This window comes from Hyla sarda, chromosome 5, assembly GCF_029499605.1.
Source record: "Hyla sarda isolate aHylSar1 chromosome 5, aHylSar1.hap1, whole genome shotgun sequence".
NCBI classification, from domain to species: domain Eukaryota; kingdom Metazoa; phylum Chordata; class Amphibia; order Anura; family Hylidae; genus Hyla; species Hyla sarda.
In genome coordinates, this window is record NC_079193.1 from 345,873,530 (window position 1) to 345,893,625 (window position 20,096).

The window sequence follows — 20,096 nt, forward strand, 5'->3', positions numbered from 1 at the left end:
GCAGACTAGGTAGACCATAAAAATCTTTTTCTAAACAAATAAAAGAAGGCCCAATACTTAAAAAATAAACCAATATTTAAACTTTATTAAATATTTTTTTAGAAGATTAGACTATTTTTCCTGAAATATGGTTAAAAAGCCCTAGGTATAGGTTTGCAAAATACAGGGTAAATTTTATCCCCATGGCGGTCCCTCTTTAAATAAAAAAAAAGATCAATGAACCAGCTCCAGGATGCCCTCATTTTGCTATGTTATTGAACCTACTCCTTTCTATATTTTCATTTGTGGTCAACTAGAAGACTTTCAAGAAAGTAAGATGTGTAGTTTGTAAACATAACCTTGATGATCAAACTAATATTGTGTACTTAATTATATTATTCATCTTATTTTTCTAGTTTATGGTCAGATCGTTCCTTCTGGGAATCATCACCAGAAAACAATTATGCTGTCCCAAAAGAAGGATCCAATGTTGTGATCCCAGCAGGTAAGAATGTGTCTTTTTTTAACATTATTTGTATACTTTATTGCTTTTTTTTTTTATTTGTCTTATGTTATCTATGAAAGGAATCTGTCAACATGCTTAGACCTCAAGTGTCAAAGGGCTGTTCTGAGCCGCAGGATGCACAACTCCTCCCTTCTCCAGTCCTCCTTGTCTTGACTGATTGACGTTCACGAGTCAATGCTGGAAGATAAGCCCTCTACTTCAATCAAGGCAGAGAGGAGTGGGGAGCGAGGAGGTAGGGATTCTGTGATTCTGTAGCTCAGCACAGTCACATTGACACTTGAGCTCTGTGCATGACCTATAGCTGACAGATTGCCATTAAGCAATAAGTAGTGATTAGCTGTTTATTAAGATTGGATCTATGTGCCTTGAATCCTTTGTTTGAACAAATTTGCCTTGGTGTGCTATCCCAGCTTGACACTGTAGACATTTCTTTAAAGGAGAGCTGGTGTAGATTTCAGCTTTCAGTAAAGCCCCACCCACTTTCTGCTAAGCTTTGTCTACTTGGCAAACATGGCGTAAAGTTGAAAAAAGAGGCAACTTTTTGTGTAAAATAGGGCTTGCGCAAAAATCTGCAACTTTTTTATTCCACAACACAGGTGTAGAAGACTAATAAATTCCCTCCTATGTGTGTGCTAACTGGAGGTCCCATCACTTGGTAACCCACAATAATAAAAATTTTGGTCCCACATCCTCTTTTTCTCCTCACTGCATGACCACAATAAGGAGGAGTTTTTAATGGAGTGGGCACTGGGTGGGCTTGCTGCTTGATTCAAAATCTTTGAGTCTGAGATAGCTGAGTGCTGTAAGAAGTGGGCTTTTCAGAATGAAATTACTGCCTCCACTACGGATTTTTTTTGTAAATCGCTTATCTAAAATTCTGGTTTATGCAATTAGAACATTTATATAAATGGAAAGTACAAACAATGTTTAAAGGGGTACTCCGGTGAAAACCTTTTTTCTTTTAAATCAACTGGTGGCAGAAAGTTAAACATATTTGTAAATTACTTCTATAAAAAAATCTTAATCCTTCCAGTACTTATTAGCTGCTGAATGCTACAGAGGAAATTCCTTTCTTTTTGAACACTGATGACATCACGAGCACAGTGCTCTCTGCTGTCCATTTTAACAACCGTGCATAGCAGATGTATGGGAAGGGTAGCATGGTGGCTTAGTGGTTAGCACTGCTGCGGCCTTGGGTTCAAATCAAAGTTCAATTCAAAGTGCTGGGGCCTTGGGTTAAAATCCCACTAACGACAACAATAAATAAATAAATAAAGACTTATTATTATTACTATTATAATAACGTCAGCAGAGAGCACTGTGCTGAGAAACCCTGGTTGAGAAATAACACAGTAGATACTTGAATTCTAGTGCTTTATGAAGATTGTAGCTTAGAATATCTAGTCATAAACCTAAAAATAATACTAATCTCTTGTTGAAAGATATCTGGGGACATCTGGTGCAAAGTGGGTTAATCGTAAGGAATTGATGCTGAATTTAATTTTTTTTTATCACTAAACCTCGTTTTATTCCAGGTAAACGGGTTATAGCTGATGTAGAAATCCCATCCCTGAATAAACTTACTATTTATGGCACTTTGGAGATGAGAAATCTTACAGATAATTCTACAGCCTGGTCTGTACCCACATTCAAAACAACTGTACTAAGTGCTATATACATTTATATCCAGGTGAGGATCACAATACTTGGTCAAATTTTTATTTTTGAAAATAGATTGATTTCTACTTTACTTGTTTGTTTAATATGAAAAGGGTGGAAGATTGATAGGAGGAACAGAGGCGGACCCATTCCAAGGAGAATTACAGATTGTACTAAGAGGAAATCATTCAACCCCAGAGTTTGTTTTGCCAAATGGACCAATCCCAGGCTCAAAGGTTTTAGGTACTTTCCAGTATATATAATATTTTACATGTTTAAAGGCAACACATGCAGGATAAATGTAAGCATCCATTTCCTTGTCTTCTCTGTGTAGGAGTGTTTGGTCAGCTGGACCTACATGGACTTCCTCGCTCTATTTATAGAACGAAGCTGGCAAAAACAGCATTAACGGGATCACAGTTCATCACAGTCTCACAGCCAGTAGACTGGAAGGTGAGTTTAACCATTATTGGTCCACCCTGGGGAGCAGAAAAGCAGAGACAAAGGCAAGTGTAAAATGTTACACAACTACTGAATATAATAGTTGGGATTAGACCGGTTTGTGGCACCCAATTTGGGGGTACTGTGTGCGGGATGTATGGGAATGATCATGATGCTAGGGCAGCATTAACCTATACAATCCAATGATAGGACAGCTTCTCCTAGGCTAGGGACAGGATAAGAAATACACCAATACCAGGTTACAGATAACTGTCTTTACTGAGGCAGGAGTAGATGTTACTATCCTTAAAGCGCAGATTAGAGTGGAGGAGATGCAGTGACACTCTACGGAGCTCTGTAGACTTTCTGTGACTTGTAGTATTGTGAGTGGGACTTTAGACTTAATACCTCCCATGCTGACTAGGGTTCTGATAGTGTCCAATTATGCTACACCGCCAGGGTATGAATTATCTCTGTTTGGCCCGTTGCCTCACTGGGTATTATGCTTGCAATTAGGAATTTTGGAATTCTCCTGGGCGGGGAACACTTGCAGAATGGCGTGGTTGCTTGCTTGAAGATTTGTTTTAGGCTTCCCTTAGATCCACCTCACACTCCTATTGTCAATTTTCCACACTGCAGCTCACATTGAGCTCTGCACACAGCAACTACTAACTCTACACAAAACTAGACTGAATAGCTCCTCCCCCTACACTATATGTGGCCTAGCTAGGGGGACCTCCCATTGGGCAACTAGGGTCACATGGGTACTCTGCATCATGCCTCCTTACAGATATCCTGAACATTCCTTAAAAGGTACAGTGCAACACAATATAAATTAACAGAACAAATATTACAATGAATATCACAGCATGACCAGAGCAGTAGGGCCTATTGCAGGCACCTGAAGCAATGTTTACCTGACAGGACGGACTCCAACACTGGGACACCACAGGTTGCTATGGTCATCGTACCCTTTTAAAGGTTGTATATCAAGTCAGATATGATTTATATTGTTCAATCTTATAAGAAACAGAATTATAAAACAATATTTTGAATATTATAAGTTTTAATCAGCTTTTCCAATTAGACCCTTAGTATGGGGTCCCACCGGTACATTTGTATGGGATTCCCCTTTGTAGAGGAATCTTATGTAGGAAAATGACAGTAACTGCTAACTATTGTTTTAATGTCACCAAATCTCCTTTACAAGGTGGGAGAAGAAATTTTGATCACTACAACCAGTTATAATCCCTGGCAGACGGAAATCAGGAAAATCACTAATGTTTCTGATGACCAGATGACCCTCACTTTAAATGTATCCCTCAGCTTCAACCACTCTGGTAGGTGACATAATAAACAGTATTTGTTACGTTATATAAATGTATTCTGGTTGGACCATCCACTTATAGTGTAATGGGGGGTCCCTACAGTAAATCTCCTATGATGCAAAAGCAAGCTGCTTCACATTAAGAGGATATTACCTTCTCTATTCCAAATCAGAATAAATCTCTAGATCATCATCCTATGTTCAGCACTCTATGGTTTCCTTCGGGGGTCACTCCTTATAATCATTAATAATACTGTAACTGGGCACTGACATCAGAAATAAGACAGTGGTAGGCAGATGAAAAAGTGTGGTTAACTCCCCAACAAGGACCTTCATCCTCAACAAGGACCTTACTATTTAAACCTTAAGCCACACCCCTTTAAGGACGAGCTTTGCAGCTGAGTTCCAGTAGGCTCGGAACTACCAATCAGTTTAGTCAGCATCTCACTGGGGACTAAAGCTTTCACAGTACAGTCATTCAAAGTATTGTGTTATGTGCACCTGATCAGGGGCACCAACCTTCAGTGTAGAGCTAAAATAAGTTTTTGTGAGGCACCAACAGGTGTAGATCCACTGTGCCACCAAACTATTTTGACTACATAGGATTCAACCAAAAGGTATTAAAAGAGCTTGTTGATGTACTAGAAAAAAAGTTGACAGATTTATTAAACCATCATATACAGAAGAAATCCCCAAAGGTCAAAGGTGACCCAACGCTAAACTATCAGAAACAGCAAAGAAACAAATGCGTTAACGGGTCAAGAAATATATTTTATTGATACAAAAAAATGACATGAAATAAACATTAAATGATAAAAACATATTAAGATTAGGGATGAGTGAATCGAATCTGACGAATCCGAATTAGTTATGAATTTCCCGAGAAATTTGCTTCGCAATGAAATTCAAATATCGCACAAATCTCTTCATTAAACTCCATTCAGTGTGGTCCAGGCTCCAGGGCATCTAAAATGGCAGATCCACATGTTAAGACATGGAGCAAGGAACTCTGAAGGTGGCAAGGCGGGTAGGCGGGATGACCCTGAATCACATGCAGCATTCAGCCTATCAGCAGCCAGCCACCCCTGTGTCACAGCCCTATATAATCCGCAGCCATCTTGAAGCCAGTCACTTCAGTGTTCCTTTGCAGAGAGAAAAAGCAATTCACCTCAAGCCCAAATCCAGCCTAGAGGCACTGATAGAGAAGGGAGATAGATTGAGAGAGTGCAATTGTGGGTGTATTACAGCAGTGATTCACCTCAAGCACAAATCCAGCCTAGAAGCACTGATAGGGAAGGGAGAGAGATTGAGAGAGTGCAATTGTGGGTGTTTCAAACAGCGACTGTGTACTGTAGCACTGGACAACTAAAAAGCTAATAGTAGCCAGCCAGTTAGGGTGAGCAGAGCACTAAAAGCGTATTGTCCTCTATTAAGCGTACATCTAAGTGGTGTACCATTTTGTTTCTGTTTAAGTATCAAGGGACTAGTTACTGTAAAAGGCCAGCCAAAAGTTCACACCTGCTGGTGTTGTAAACAAATACTGTTTTAAGCATACTGGAGTGCATTGTGCTCCCCTCATAAGTGCATACCACATACATACATTTAAGTGGTGTACCATTTTGTTTCTCTTAAAGTCTCACACCTGCTGGTGTTGTACACAAATACTGTTTTAAGGGTAGTGGAGCGCATTGTACTCCTCTAATAAGTGCATACCACGTACGGACATCTAAGTGGTGTACCCTTTTGTTCCCTTTAAAGTCTTTAGGGCCTAGTTACTGTGAAAGGCCAGCCAAATACTGTTTTAAGCATAGTGGAGTGTATTGTACTCCCCTCATATTCACACTAAGTATGTCAGGCAGAGAAGTGCCAGGATGTGCACAGAGGAGTGGCAGAGGCCTAAATTCATCAGGCAGAGGTAGCAGCAGACTAGGGGCGAGTGGCATCAGCAGTCGCAGTGAAAGGCCTGAGCTCCCAGTATCAGCTAGCGGTCGTGTCTTGACCAGCAACCCATCTGCCGTCATCGATTGGTTAACACAGTCATCCACTTCATCACAAGTGACATCTGACACTCCCAGTCAACAATTGGTGGGTTCCTCAGACACAACCCTCAGTTGGCATGGCCCGGGAGCAGTCCCTGTCCTCCCATTGCCTTAGTTCTATGCTGTTCCCTCCCCCACAAAAGTATCTTATGCTGTGGGTTTAGCTCCACTATTTAGTGAGAACGATTTAATAGAGGATAGTCAGCAGCTACTGCCCAGCCAAGAAGTGGGGGAGACATCCGCCGCTTCCTCCGCTAGGTGGGCAAGTAGTGATGAGGAGAGTGGCATGGGAGGTGGTGTTGCGAGAGGTGGTGTTGCGAGCATTCAGGCTCCTGAAGCAGACACTGTTGAGGAACATCAGTCACATGCAGACAACTTGATGATGATGATGATGAAGCCGATTGCACTTGGGAGCCGGGTGCAGAAGGGGCTTCATCATCATGAAGCAGCAGCCGTGAAGCAGCAGCTGAGCCAGCAAGGTGGTAGCATGGTTAACAGTCAGCATGGTGGCAGATGTGGAAAGTCTGGAGCCAAACGTGGCCTGGCGTAGACCACCTGCTTCGCGACAGCCTACCTTCCCGGGAGGTAGTGGAACAAGGTTTCCTGGAGTTGGCGGCAGTAGCAGTCAATCAGTGTGGACTGTTGGTGGGAAAATCAGCTACTCAGCGGTGTGGCAGTTTTTCATCAAGCATCCGGAGATATGTCGGTTTAAGGTGAAGCATGGCCAGGGTCCCAATGTTGGCACCACGGCCCTGTGTCAACATATGCAGCATCACCATAAAGCGGCCTGGGGGAACCGTGGCTCCAATGTGTTAGTCCAGCCTGCTGCATCACCCAGTGGCACGCCGCTCCCTGTTTCAGCCAGCCAAGGCTCCACCACCTAAGCCGAAGGGAGCTGTGTGTCATACCCATCTTCTGTCACTCCAGATGCTCCTGCTCCTCCTACTTAAAGTTAGTCACTCCGCCAGCAATCCATCGGCGAAGTCATGTCCAAGAGACAAATGTATGCGCCTACTTATCCAACGGTGCAGAAGCTGAATGTGCTCCTGTCCAAGTTGCTGGTGCTGCAGTTCCTCCCTTTTCAAGTGGTGGACTTTGCACCTTTCAGAGAACTGATGGCTTGTGCGGAGCCGAGGTGGAGAGTCCCAAGCCGTCATTTCTTTGCTAAGAAGACAGTACCAGCCCTGCACAATTTTGTGGAACAGAAGGTGGGCCAGTCCTTTAGCTTGTCGGTGTGTACCAAAGTGCACGGCAGCGCAGATGTGTAAAGCTGTAACTACAGTCATGGACAATACACGTCCTTTACAGCCCACTGGGTGAATGTGGTTTCTGCACAGATACAACAGCAACTTGGACAGGTCACACCGCTTCCACCTCCACACACTTGCCTTTGGTCCTGTGATAGTGTGTGACTCCACCTCTTCATCCTACACCGTGTCCTCAGCCTCCACTGCACGGACAGGTCTCAGTACCCCTCCAGCATACCATGTGTGCAGGGCATGGCGGTTTCACACTGTTCTTAACATGGTTTGCCTTGGTGAACGGACTCACACAAAGGAGGAACTTCTAAAAGTCATTCATCAAGAAATTGAATCATGGCTTACTCCACGAAAACTGGAAATGGGAACCATGGTGACTGACAAGGGTAAGAACGTCTTGTCTGCGCTGTGACAAGGAAGCCTGAGCCATGAGCTCTGCATGGCACACGTGTTCAATCTGGTTGTCAAGCAATTCCTGAAGTGTTTTCCCCATCTGCAAGACATCCTAACAATGGGAAGGAATCTTTGCATGCACTTCAGCCACTTGTAAACCGCAAATTACACCCTCTTTGAGCTGCAGCGTCAGAACGGTATCCCCGAACATAGTCTGATTTGGGACATTTCCGCGCATTGGAATGCCACCCTCCATATGTTGGACCAACTATACGAACAGAGAAAAGCCATCACTGATATCTTGATTATCCAAGTGGATAGGGGGACTCCCCTGTGTAACTTCAATGTGAGCCAGTGGCAGCTCATACGTGACACCTGCTGTTTGCTCAGGCCCTATGAGGAAGCCTCATTATTAGTCAGTCGCCAGGATTACGGGAGGAACGTCATTCCACTGCTTAATTTACTACAACATTTTGGAAATGATGGCTGGTCAGGGCACTGGAGACGTGGCGACTACATCTCGCGATCACATGGGCCTTATGGGGGCTTAACTGGAGCAGGAGGGGGAGGGGCACAGTGGAGCACAGTTTAGGTTTCATGAGATGGGCAGCTTTTCTAGTCATCTGACAGGAGAGGAGGAGCAGGAGAAGCCAGGGGAGCTAGAGGGTTATGAGGAAGGTGAGATAGAGGACCCAGACACACCATGGCAGTATGCAGTGGAGATGTAGGCAGGGAGTCCCTCCAAGTCACTTGCACAAATGGCAAAATGCATGCTCACTTGCTTGTGTAGTGATCGCCGAATTGTCACCATTCGGCAGCGGGATGACTTCTGGGTCTTCACCTTTTTGGACCCTCGCTACCGGCACAATATTGGGGGCTTTTTTATACCCACTGAAAGGGAGGACAAACTGACCTACTTCAGAGACATCCTACGAAGTCAGTTGGCCGATGCCCATCGTCCGTCCTCTCGCGGGTCTGACTCGGGGGGCCCTCTGCGCTCACCTTCCACTGCCATGGCTGCTGGGGAGATGTGGGGTGGCAGGAGCAGTGAAACAACTCATCAGCAGCAGGTAGACCTGGAGCAGGACCTGAACCAGCAGGTGGTGGCATATCTTGACATGACCATGACAACACACCTTGAAGATCCGCTAGACTTCTGGGCAGCCAAACTTGACTTGTGGCCGCAACTAGCAGAGTTTGCCCTGGAAAAGCTGTCCTGCCTGGCCAGTAGTGGGCCATCAGAGCGGGTGTTTAGTGCTGTGAGGGCCATAGTAACTGCAAGGAGAACTCGTCATACTGTTATGTCTTGGACATGGCTTCGCCGATGGATTGCTGGCGGAACGACTAACTCGAAGTAGGAGGAGCAGGAGCCTCTTGAGCGACAGAAGATGGGTATGACACACAGCACCCTTCAGCTGAGGTGGTGGAGCTTTGGCTGGCTGAAAGAGGGAGCGGTTCCCCCAGGCCGCTTTATGGTGATGCTGCATATGTTGAAGCCGGGCCGTAGTGCTAACATTGGGACCCTGGCCATGCTTCATTTTCTGCCGACACATCTTGCATGTGGCCAGGTTAACATACTCCGGACGCTTGATGAAAAACTGCCACACCTCCGAGTAGCTGACTTTCCCACCAACAGTCAACACTGATTGACTACTACTACCTTTGACTCCATGAACCCCTGTTCCACTACCTCACGGGAAGATAGGCTGCCCCGAAGCAGGTGGTCTATCCCAGGCATGTTTGGCTCCAGATTTTCCACTTCTGCCACCATGCCGACTGCTAACCATGCTACCACCTTGCTGGCTCAGCTGCTGCCTCACAGGCAACCTACAACCCTCTTCTCCTGATGATTATGATGATGAAGCCTCTCCTGTACCCGGCTCCCAAGTGCGATTGGCTTCATCATCATCGAGCTGTGCCTGCACGTCACTGATGTTCTCCTCAGGTTCCTCAAAAGTGTCTGCTTCAGGAGCCTGAATGCTTGCAACACCACCTCCCACGCCACTCTCCTCATCACTACGTGCCCGCCTAACAGAGGAAGCGGCGGATGTCTCCTCCCCTTCTTGGCTGGACAGTAGCTGCTGACTGTTTTCTAGTAGATCGTCCTTACGAAATAGTGAAGCTGAACCCACAGCATAGGACAAAGGCAATGGGAGGAATGGGACTGCTCCCGGGCCATGCCAACTGAGTGTTGTGTCTGAGGAACCCACCGACTGTTGACTGGGGGTGTTAGATGTCACTTGTGATGAAGTGGTTGACCGTGTTAACTAATCGATGATGGCAGATAGATTGCTGGTCGAAACACGACCACTAGCTGATACTGGGAGCTCAGGCCACTCGCTCCTAATACCAATTGCCCCTAGTCTGCCTGATAGATTTAGGCCTCTGCCACTCCTCTGTGCACATCCTGGTACTTCTCTGCCTGACACACTTAGTGCGTATATGAAGGAAGTACAATATGCTCCACTACACTTAAAACAGTATCTGTCTCCAACACCAGCAGGTGTGTACTTTTGGCTGGCCTTTCACAGTATCTAGGCACTTAAGAGTTTAACAGAAACAAAATAGTACATCACTTAGATGTACACATGTGGTATGCAATTATGTGGGGAGGACAATGCGCTCCAGTACGCTTAAAACAGTATTTGTCTACAACACCAGCAGGTGTGTACTTTTGCCTGTGCTTTCACAGTATCTAGGCCCTTAAGACTTTAACAGGAACAAAATAGTACACCACTAAGATGTACGCACAGGTTACACTTAATAGAGGACAATATGCTTTTAGTGCTCTGCTCACCCTAACTGGCTGGCTACTATTAGCTTTTTATTTGTTGTACACACCAGTGCTGCAGCACACAGTCACTGTGTACTACACTCAAAATTGCACTCTCTCTCATTCTAACTCCCTTCCCTATCAGTACTTCTAGGCTGGATTTGGTCTTGAGATGAATCGCTGTTGTAAAAAAGCTTTTCTGTGCAACACACTGCTCTCTGTCCCTCTGTGCAATAGAACGCTGATGTGACTGGGAGGTTAATCACTGCTGTAAAAATGCTTTTCTGTGCAACACACACTGCTCTCTGTCCCTCTCTCTCTCTCTCTGCAATAAAAGGCTGAAGTGACTGGTTGCAAGATGGCTGCTGATTATATAGGGCTGTGACATCACAGGGGTGGCTGGCTGCTGATAGGCTGCATGCTGCATGCTGCATGTGATTATGGGTCATCCTGCCTACCGTCTTCCCAGGATTCCTTGCCCCATGTCTTCACATGTGGATCCGCCATTTTAGATGCCCTGGAGCCTGGATCGCACTAAATGGAGTTTAATGAAGCTATTTGCACGATTGAATCGCTGCGATATGCACATTCGTTGCAAATTGAATTTTTCCTGAAATTTTTAACAAATTCAGATTTGTCAGATTCGATTCGCTCATCCCTATATATATATATATATATATATATATATATATATATGTTACGCCGAGCGCTCCGGGTCCCCGCTCCTCCCCGGAGCGCTCGCTACACTTCCCTCACTGCAGCGCCCCGGTCGGTTCCACGGACCCGGGGCGCTGCGTTACCACCTCCGGCCGGGATGCGATTCGCGATGCGGGTAGCGCCCGCTCGCGATGCGCACCCCGGCTCCCGTACCTGACTCGCTCCCCGTCAGTTCTGTCCCGGCGCGCGCGGCCCCGCTCCCTAGGGCGCGCGCGCGCCGGGTCTTTGCGATTTAAAGGGCCACTGCACCGCTGATTGGTGCAGTGGTTCCAATTAGTGTTTACACCTGTGCACTTCCCTATATCACCTCACTTCCCCTTCACTCCCTCGCCGGATCTTGTTGCCCTAGTGCCAGTGAAAGCGTTCCTTGTGTGTTCCTTGCCTGTGATTCCAGACCTTCTGCCGTTGCCCCTGACTACGATCCTTGCTGCCTGCCCCGACCTTCTGCTACGTCCGACCTTGCTTCTGTCTACTCCCTTGTACCGCGCCTATCTTCAGCAGCCAGAGAGGTTGAGCCGTTGCTAGGGGATACGACCTGGTCACTACCGCCGCAGCAAGACCATCCCGCTTTGCGGCGGGCTCTGGTGAAAACCAGTAGTGACTTAGAACCGATCCTCTAGCACGGTCCACGCCAATCCCTCTCTGGCACAGAGGATCCACCACCTGCCAGCCGGCATCGTGACAGTAGATCCGGCCATGGATCCCGCTGAAGTTCCTCTGCCAGTTGTCGCTGACCTCACCACGGTGGTCGCCCAGCAGTCACAACAGATTGCGCAACAAGGCCAACAGCTGTCTCAACTGACTGTTATGCTACAACAGTTACTACCACAGCTCCAGCAATCATCTCCTCCGCCAGCTCCTGTACCTCCTCCGCAGCGAGTGGCCGCTTCTGGAATACGACTATCCTTGCCGGATAAATTTGATGGGGACTCTAAGTTTTGCCGTGGCTTTCTTTCCCAATGTTCATTACACTTGGAGATGATGTCGGACCAGTTCCCCACTGAAAGGTCTAAGGTGGCTTTCGTAGTCAGCCTGCTGTCTGGAAAAGCCCTGGCTTGGGCCACACCGCTCTGGGACCGCAATGACCCCGTCACTGCCTCTGTACACTCCTTCTTCTCGGAAATTCGAAGTGTCTTTGAGGAACCTGCCCGAGCCTCTTCTGCTGAGACTGCCCTGTTGAACCTGGTCCAGGGTAATTCTTCCGTTGGCGAGTATGCCGTACAGTTCCGTACCCTTGCTTCAGAATTATCCTGGAATAATGAGGCACTCTGCGCGACCTTTAAAAAAGGCCTATCCAGCAACATTAAAGATGTTCTGGCCGCACGAGAAATCCCTGCTAACCTACATGAACTCATCCATCTTGCCACTCGCATTGACATGCGTTTTTCCGAACGGCGTCAGGAGCTCCGCCAGGATATGGACTCTGTTCGCACGAGGCGTTTCTTCTCCCCGGCTCCTCTCTCCTCTGGTCCCCTGCAACCTGTTCCTGTGCCTCCCGCCGTGGAGGCTATGCAGGTCGACCGGTCTCGCCTGACACCCCAAGAGAGGACACGACGCCGCATGGAGAATCTCTGCCTGTACTGTGCTAGTACCGAACACTTCCTGAAGGATTGTCCTATCCGTCCTCCCCGCCTGGAAAGACGTCCGCTGACTCCGCACAAAGGTGAGACAGTCCTTGATGTCTACTCTGCTTCTCCACGTCTTACTGTGCCTGTGCGGATGTCTGCCTCTGCCTTCTCCTTCTCTGCTGTGGCCTTCTTGGACTCTGGATCTGCAGGAAATTTTATCTTGGCCTCTCTCGTCAACAGGTTCAACATCCCGGTGACCAGTCTCGCCAGACCCCTCTACATCAATTGTGTAAACAATGAAAGATTGGACTGTACTATACGTTTCCGCACGGAGCCCCTTCTAATGCGCATCGGATCTCATCACGAGAGGATTGAACTGTTGGTCCTCCCCAATTGCACTTCTGAAATCCTTCTTGGACTTCCCTGGCTTCAACTCCATTCCCCAATCCTGGATTGGTCCACTGGGGAGATCAAGAGTTGGGGGCCCTCTTGTTCCAAGGACTGCTTAAAACCGGTTCCCAGTAAACCTTGCCGTGTCCCTGTGCTTCCTCATGTAACCGGTCTCCCTAAGGCCTATATGGACTTTGCGGACGTTTTTTGCAAAAAACAAGCTGAGACTCTACCTCCTCACAGGCCTTATGATTGTCCCATTGACCTCCTCCCGGGCACTACTCCACCCCGGGGCAGAATCTATCCTCTGTCCGTCCCAGAGACTCTTGCCATGTCTGAATACGTCCAAGAAAATTTAAAAAAGGGCTTTATCCGTAAATCCTCCTCTCCTGCCGGAGCCGGATTTTTCTTTGTGTCCAAAAAAGATGGCTCTCTACGTCCTTGCATTGACTACCGCGGTCTTAATAAAATCACGGTTAAGAACCGCTACCCCCTACCCCTCATCTCTGAACTCTTTGATCGTCTCCAAGGTGCCCATATTTTTACCAAACTGGACTTAAGAGGTGCTTATAATCTCATCCGCATCAGAGAGGGGGATGAATGGAAAACGGCATTTAACACCAGAGATGGACACTTTGAGTATCTGGTCATGCCCTTTGGTCTATGCAACGCCCCTGCCGTCTTCCAAGACTTTGTTAATGAAATTTTTCGTGATCTCCTATACTCCTGTGTTGTTGTATATCTGGACGATATCCTGATTTTTTCTGCCAATCTTGAAGAACACCGCCAGCATGTCCGTATGGTTCTTCAGAGACTTCGTGATAATCAACTCTATGCCAAAATAGAGAAATGTCTGTTTGAATGCCAATCTCTTCCTTTTCTAGGATACTTGGTCTCTGGCCAGGGACTACAAATGGACCCAGATAAACTCTCTGCCGTCTTAGATTGGCCACGCCCCTCCGGACTCCGTGCCATCCAACGTTTTTTGGGGTTCGCCAATTATTACAGGCAATTTATTCCACATTTTTCTACCATTGTGGCTCCTATTGTGGCTTTAACAAAAAAAAATGCCGATCCCAAGTCTTGGCCTCCTCAAGCGGAAGACGCCTTTAAACGACTCAAGTCTGCCTTTTCTTCGGCTCCCGTGCTCTCCAGACCTGACCCATCTAAACCCTTCCTATTGGAGGTTGATGCCTCCTCAGTGGGAGCTGGAGCTGTCCTTCTACAAAAAAACTCTTCCGGGCATGCTGTTACTTGTGGTTTTTTTTCCAGGACCTTCTCTCCGGCGGAGAGGAACTACTCCATCGGGGATCGAGAGCTTCTAGCCATTAAATTAGCACTTGAGGAATGGAGGCATCTGCTGGAGGGATCAAGATTTCCAGTTATTATTTACACCGATCACAAGAACCTCTCCTACCTCCAGTCTGCCCAACGGCTGAATCCTCGTCAGGCCAGGTGGTCTCTGTTCTTTGCCCGATTTAATTTTGAAATTCACTTTCGGCCTGCTGATAAGAACATTAGGGCCGATGCTCTCTCTCGTTCCTCAGATGCCTCTGAAATTGAACTCCCTCCTCAACACATCATTCCTCCTGACTGCCTGATTTCCACTTCTCCAGCCTCCATCAGGCAAACTCCTCCAGGAAAGACCTTTGTTTCTCCACGCCAACGCCTTGGGATCCTCAAATGGGGTCACTCCTCCCATCTCGCAGGTCATGCGGGCATTAAGAAATCTGTGCAACTCATCTCTCGCTTCTATTGGTGGCCGACTCTAGAGACTGATGTGGTGGACTTTGTGCGAGCCTGCACTATCTGTGCCCGGGATAAGACTCCTCGCCAGAAGCCCGCTGGTTTTCTTCATCCTCTACCTGTCCCCGAACAACCTTGGTCTCTGATTGGTATGGATTTTATTACTGACTTACCCCCATCCCATGGCAACACTGTTATTTGGGTGGTCGTTGATCGATTCTCCAAAATGGCACATTTCATCCCTCTTCCTGGTCTTCCTTCAGCGCCTCAGTTGGCTAAACAATTTTTTGTACACATTTTTCGTCTTCACGGGTTGCCTACACAGATCGTCTCGGATAGAGGCGTCCAATTTGTGTCTAAATTCTGGAGGGCTCTCTGTAAACAACTCAAGATTAAATTAAATTTTTCTTCTGCATACCATCCTCAATCCAATGGACAAGTAGAGAGAATTAACCAGATCTTGGGTGACTATTTACGACATTTTGTTTCCTCCCGCCAGGATGACTGGGCAGATCTTCTACCTTGGGCCGAATTCTCGTATAATTTCAGAATCTCTGAATCTTCCTCCAAATCTCCGTTTTTCGTGGTGTACGGCCGTCACCCTCTTCCCCCCCTCCCTACCCCCTTGCCCTCTGGTCTGCCCGCTGTGGATGAAATTTCTCGTGATCTTTCCACCATATGGAAAGAGACCCAAAATTCTCTCTTACAGGCTTCTTCTCGCATGAAGAGATTCGCAGATAAGAAAAGAAGAGCTCCTCCCATTTTTTCCCCTGGAGACAAGGTATGGCTCTCCGCTAAATATGTCCGTTTCCGTGTCCCGAGCTATAAGTTGGGACCACGCTATCTTGGTCCTTTTAAAGTTTTGTGTCAAATTAATCCTGTCTCTTACAAACTTCTTCTTCCTCCTTCTCTTCGTATCCCTAATGCCTTTCACGTCTCTCTTCTTAAACCTCTCATCCTCAACCGTTTTTCTCCTAAATCTGTTCCTCCCACTCCTGTTTCCGGCTCCTCGGACATCTTCTCTGTCAAAGAGATCTTGGCTTCTAAAAAAGTCAGAGGAAAAACTTTTTTTTTAGTGGATTGGGAGGGTTGTGGTCCAGAAGAGAGGTCCTGGGAACCTGAGGACAATATCCTGGACAAAAGTCTGATCCTCAGGTTCTCAGGCCCCAAGAAGAGGGGGAGACCCAAGGGGGGGGGTACTGTTACGCCGAGCGCTCCGGGTCCCCGCTCCTCCCCGGAGCGCTCGCTACACTTCCCTCACTGCAGCGCCCCGGTCGGTTCCACGGACCCGGGGCGCTGCGTTACCACCTCCGGCCGGGATGCGATTCGCGATGCGGGTAGCGCCCGCTCGCGATGCGCACCCCGGCTCCCGTACCTGACTCGCTCCCCGTCAGTTCTGTCCCGGCGCGCGCGGCCCCGCTCCCTAGGGCGCGCGCGCGCCGGGTCTTTGCGATTTAAAGGGCCACTGCACCGCTGATTGGTGCAGTGGTTCCAATTAGTGTTTACACCTGTGCACTTCCCTATATCACCTCACTTCCCCTTCACTCCCTCGCCGGATCTTGTTGCCCTAGTGCCAGTGAAAGCGTTCCTTGTGTGTTCCTTGCCTGTGATTCCAGACCTTCTGCCGTTGCCCCTGACTACGATCCTTGCTGCCTGCCCCGACCTTCTGCTACGTCCGACCTTGCTTCTGTCTACTCCCTTGTACCGCGCCTATCTTCAGCAGCCAGAGAGGTTGAGCCGTTGCTAGGGGATACGACCTGGTCACTACCGCCGCAGCAAGACCATCCCGCTTTGCGGCGGGCTCTGGTGAAAACCAGTAGTGACTTAGAACCGATCCTCTAGCACGGTCCACGCCAATCCCTCTCTGGCACAGAGGATCCACCACCTGCCAGCCGGCATCGTGACAATATATATATATATATACAGTGATCCCTCAACTTACAATGGCCTCAACATACAATAGTTTCAACATACAATGGTCTTTTCTGGACCATTGTAACTTAAAACCAGACTCAACATACAATGCTACGGACAGTCCAGATCTGCAAAACGTGTCAATGGGCGGAAGAACTGACCAGTCAGAATGGACATTGGTAAAACCCCTGTATTACTGAAGCATATGCACTAACTGCCTGACTGATAGCGCCCGCTACAGTACAGGGAGGTATTACATGTTCTGTACTACTCTTTACCTGTGCTAGGGCTAGCTGCTCCATTGGACGCCAGGTAAGGGCGGCTCCATTTTACTTTTTTAGGACACTGTGTGTACTGTACAGAAGCTCCTGTACTCTATATAGACAGTAATTTGCAGCTTTCAGCAGTTCTTTCTTACTTTTATATATAAGGATTTGCTTTATCTATATTAGCTATATACTTATTTTTGTTTTATCCCCACATTTTCCTATTTTTGGATGACATTTTGGTGGCTTCGGAATCAATTACTAGGTTTCCATTGAGTTATGGTCTCAACATACAATGGTTTCAACATGCAATGGTCGTCCTGGAATCAATTATTATTGTAACTTTAGGAACCACTGTAGTATCTAATGTAAATATTGATTTAAAAAGTAAACACATTTGCCCATATTTATCAATCAGCCTGAAATACTTATTGTCAGGTTTTTCCCACAAGAACCAATCACAGCTCAGCTTTCATATGTTAAAAAGCTCTTGTAAAGTGAAAGTTGAGCTGTGATTAGTTGTTATAGGAAAAAACTGAAAATTAGGGGTTCAGGCTGATTGATGAATATGGGCCATTATTTGTTATTTATGTATATTTTTGATATTTCTAATTGTATTATTATTCCAGCTAACACCTATCAAGTTCCAGACAGGACCCTAAATTACACTCTGGCAGCTGATGTTGCTTTACTTACTAGGAATATTAAGATCGTTGGAGAGGACTACCCTGGTTGGTACAGTGAATCATTTGGAGCTCGAGTTCTTGTCAGCACATTTACAGACTTAGCAGAATATCGAGGTATTATAAATTTTATCAATGCAATTTTTTTTGTAATATTACATGTTTTTCTATTTAGATCAGGGAGATATCTGGCAGAACAACTAATGCCACAAGAAACACAACTGACCCCATTGGAAACTATAGATTTATTGTTGTCATCACTTTCCCTCCACTATTTTTGTACTACAAAACACTGTAGGGCCATACATATCTCAAGCAACTAGAAATGAGCAAAATTCCTGAGAATTGTTTCAGGTCCGAATCTATTACACCCAGCAGTAGGGGAGAGTACACACTAATAATCACCCCCTCACTGTTCTTACCTATCTGTACGCTCCATCCTAAATGGTGGCCTCAACTGGGCAACAGTCCCTACGCTGATCTACTGCTTGCACTACTTTGGGAATTTGAATAAACAACAGCCTTAATTCAAATACCAGAATACCAGTTTTGGTGCTCTGATCCAGGACTTTGTGTATAGACATAGTGAAGGGGCGTTAGGATAGTCCGCTAGGCTGGGTCAGTGATAAACTGGCAGACTAAGTATAAAATCAGCAAAAAGGGGTTAAACAAGCCAAAAAGTTGAAACCTAGAGAGGAGCATAGCACAAAATCAGACAAAGCAAACAGAGTCAGGACAAGCCAGGTCAAACCAGGAATGTGTGCTCTGTGATTGCCCATGTACTTTGAGTACAAGAGCAGGGACTCCTGTCAAACCAAGAGTTCCTGCACCTGTACAGTACAAGCCAAGTGTACTGAGGGGACCATCTGATGCATACCTCTAGGTCACACTGTACAGGAGCAGAGAGGATACAAATCCAAAACAAATCTTGATTAGTTCAGATTATAATGAATCCAAATTTGTTTGTAAAATTTGATTTAAATGTCATACCAAATAAGGTTCCTCAACTTTAAAAGCAATCCCTTCTAAGCATTGAATTGTGATATTTTTAAGGCAGTGCAAGAATTGAAAATGTGGAATTTTCCTACACTGGGCAGGAAGGTTATGGAGATCCCACAGACCCACGGTACTCATTGGCTTTCCTTAATCTTGGAGAAGTAAGTTATCATGAACTTATATTTAATTTCTTCTATTTTATTATCTAACCTTTTGCTGTGCTCACAGTCGCCCCCTGCTGAATAATGCTGATCCACCAAAAGGAGTAACAAACTTACCTAAAACTATATCTGAAAGCATACTAAGAGCTTGTAACTAGCTAATATATATTTTGTCATTTAAAGATTTCAACAAACGAATCCTATGTTAGAGGATGTGCCTTCCACAATGGATTTTCCCCAGCTATCGGTGTGTTTTACACGAATGGACTCGACATTGATGACAATGTTATTTACTTCACTGTAGGAGAAGGTAAACCATATGCATAGCGGTACTGTATACATAAAGAAAAAAGGACCACATAGCATGCATCAAAATGGGGCTCCCTTATGACACTGGGTAATGCCAACCAGGAGAATAATTTTCCTTTCCCACCCTTTTTTCATGACCATTGTTAAGCAGTGACTATGTAAGAGAGTCCTTTACAAGTTCTCACCACCTAATATCAAAGCTGATGCAGGACCTTTAAAGGGTTATCCACCAGGTGATTTGAGTACATACCTGCCAGGCTGGGTATTTCCTGATGGAGTTGGGTCTCTTAAACTACACATCCCCTAGTGCTTGTAAGTGTGAAGTTACATTCCTCCCTCTCACACATCAGCCACCCCACCCATTGCAGCACAAATGAGCTGCATCCATTCAAAATATCAGTGTTTTCTAATCAGGCTGCCTACAGCTGTTGCAAAAGGATCTCTCTCCCACCCAGCAGTCGCTTCACCCATTGAAGCAGGACAGGCTCCCTTTGCACAACTGACTAGTGAGGTCATGTCTCGACACACTGCAACCTGGGAAAACTCAAGACCTGGGTAATTTTGTATACTGTTAAAAATAAATATTGGGGCAAAAATCACATAAGAATTGCAAGACAGCTGTCACACACAGGTACAGACACTATATTATGAATGACACTAAATTCCTTTAACATTACATTTATGTTGCACAGTAAATGGCCTAAAATTGGGGGGAAAAAATCACTTAAAAAATCACAAAAAAATAGGCCACACTTACTGATACAAGGGCAGGTTAGACTCATATGCCCATTGTGATGCAGATCAGCCAAAAAGCTATATAAGGGGAGGTTGCACGGGTGCAAAATACTGATGAACAACCACTCACACATCTATTTTAATGAGGGGAGTAGTTGCTTAGTATTATAGTTGCATTCAGATAAGGCATACATAGGGTGCAAGTTACATGATAG

The 20,096-nt window shown here is 46.2% G+C and overlaps 1 protein-coding gene and 1 long non-coding RNA gene across 3 annotated transcripts in view; one reads left to right on the plus strand and one right to left on the minus strand.

The window, feature by feature from the left end:
* Window positions 1-20,096, plus strand: part of LOC130274357 (fibrocystin-L-like) — a 352,807-nt gene that overhangs the window by 281,332 nt on the left and 51,379 nt on the right. Inside the window, exons 56-63 of the mRNA XM_056522609.1 lie at window positions 396-484; window positions 2,041-2,195; window positions 2,278-2,407; window positions 2,499-2,617; window positions 3,816-3,945; window positions 17,627-17,797; window positions 18,734-18,837; window positions 19,021-19,147. Coding sequence (XP_056378584.1) covers window positions 396-484; window positions 2,041-2,195; window positions 2,278-2,407; window positions 2,499-2,617; window positions 3,816-3,945; window positions 17,627-17,797; window positions 18,734-18,837; window positions 19,021-19,147 — 1,025 coding nt within the window. The remainder of the gene's footprint in view (window positions 1-395; window positions 485-2,040; window positions 2,196-2,277; window positions 2,408-2,498; window positions 2,618-3,815; window positions 3,946-17,626; window positions 17,798-18,733; window positions 18,838-19,020; window positions 19,148-20,096) is intronic.
* The window catches only part of LOC130274358 (uncharacterized), a 195,789-nt gene that overhangs the window by 117,837 nt on the left and 57,856 nt on the right, over window positions 1-20,096 (minus strand). The window lies entirely within an intron of this gene.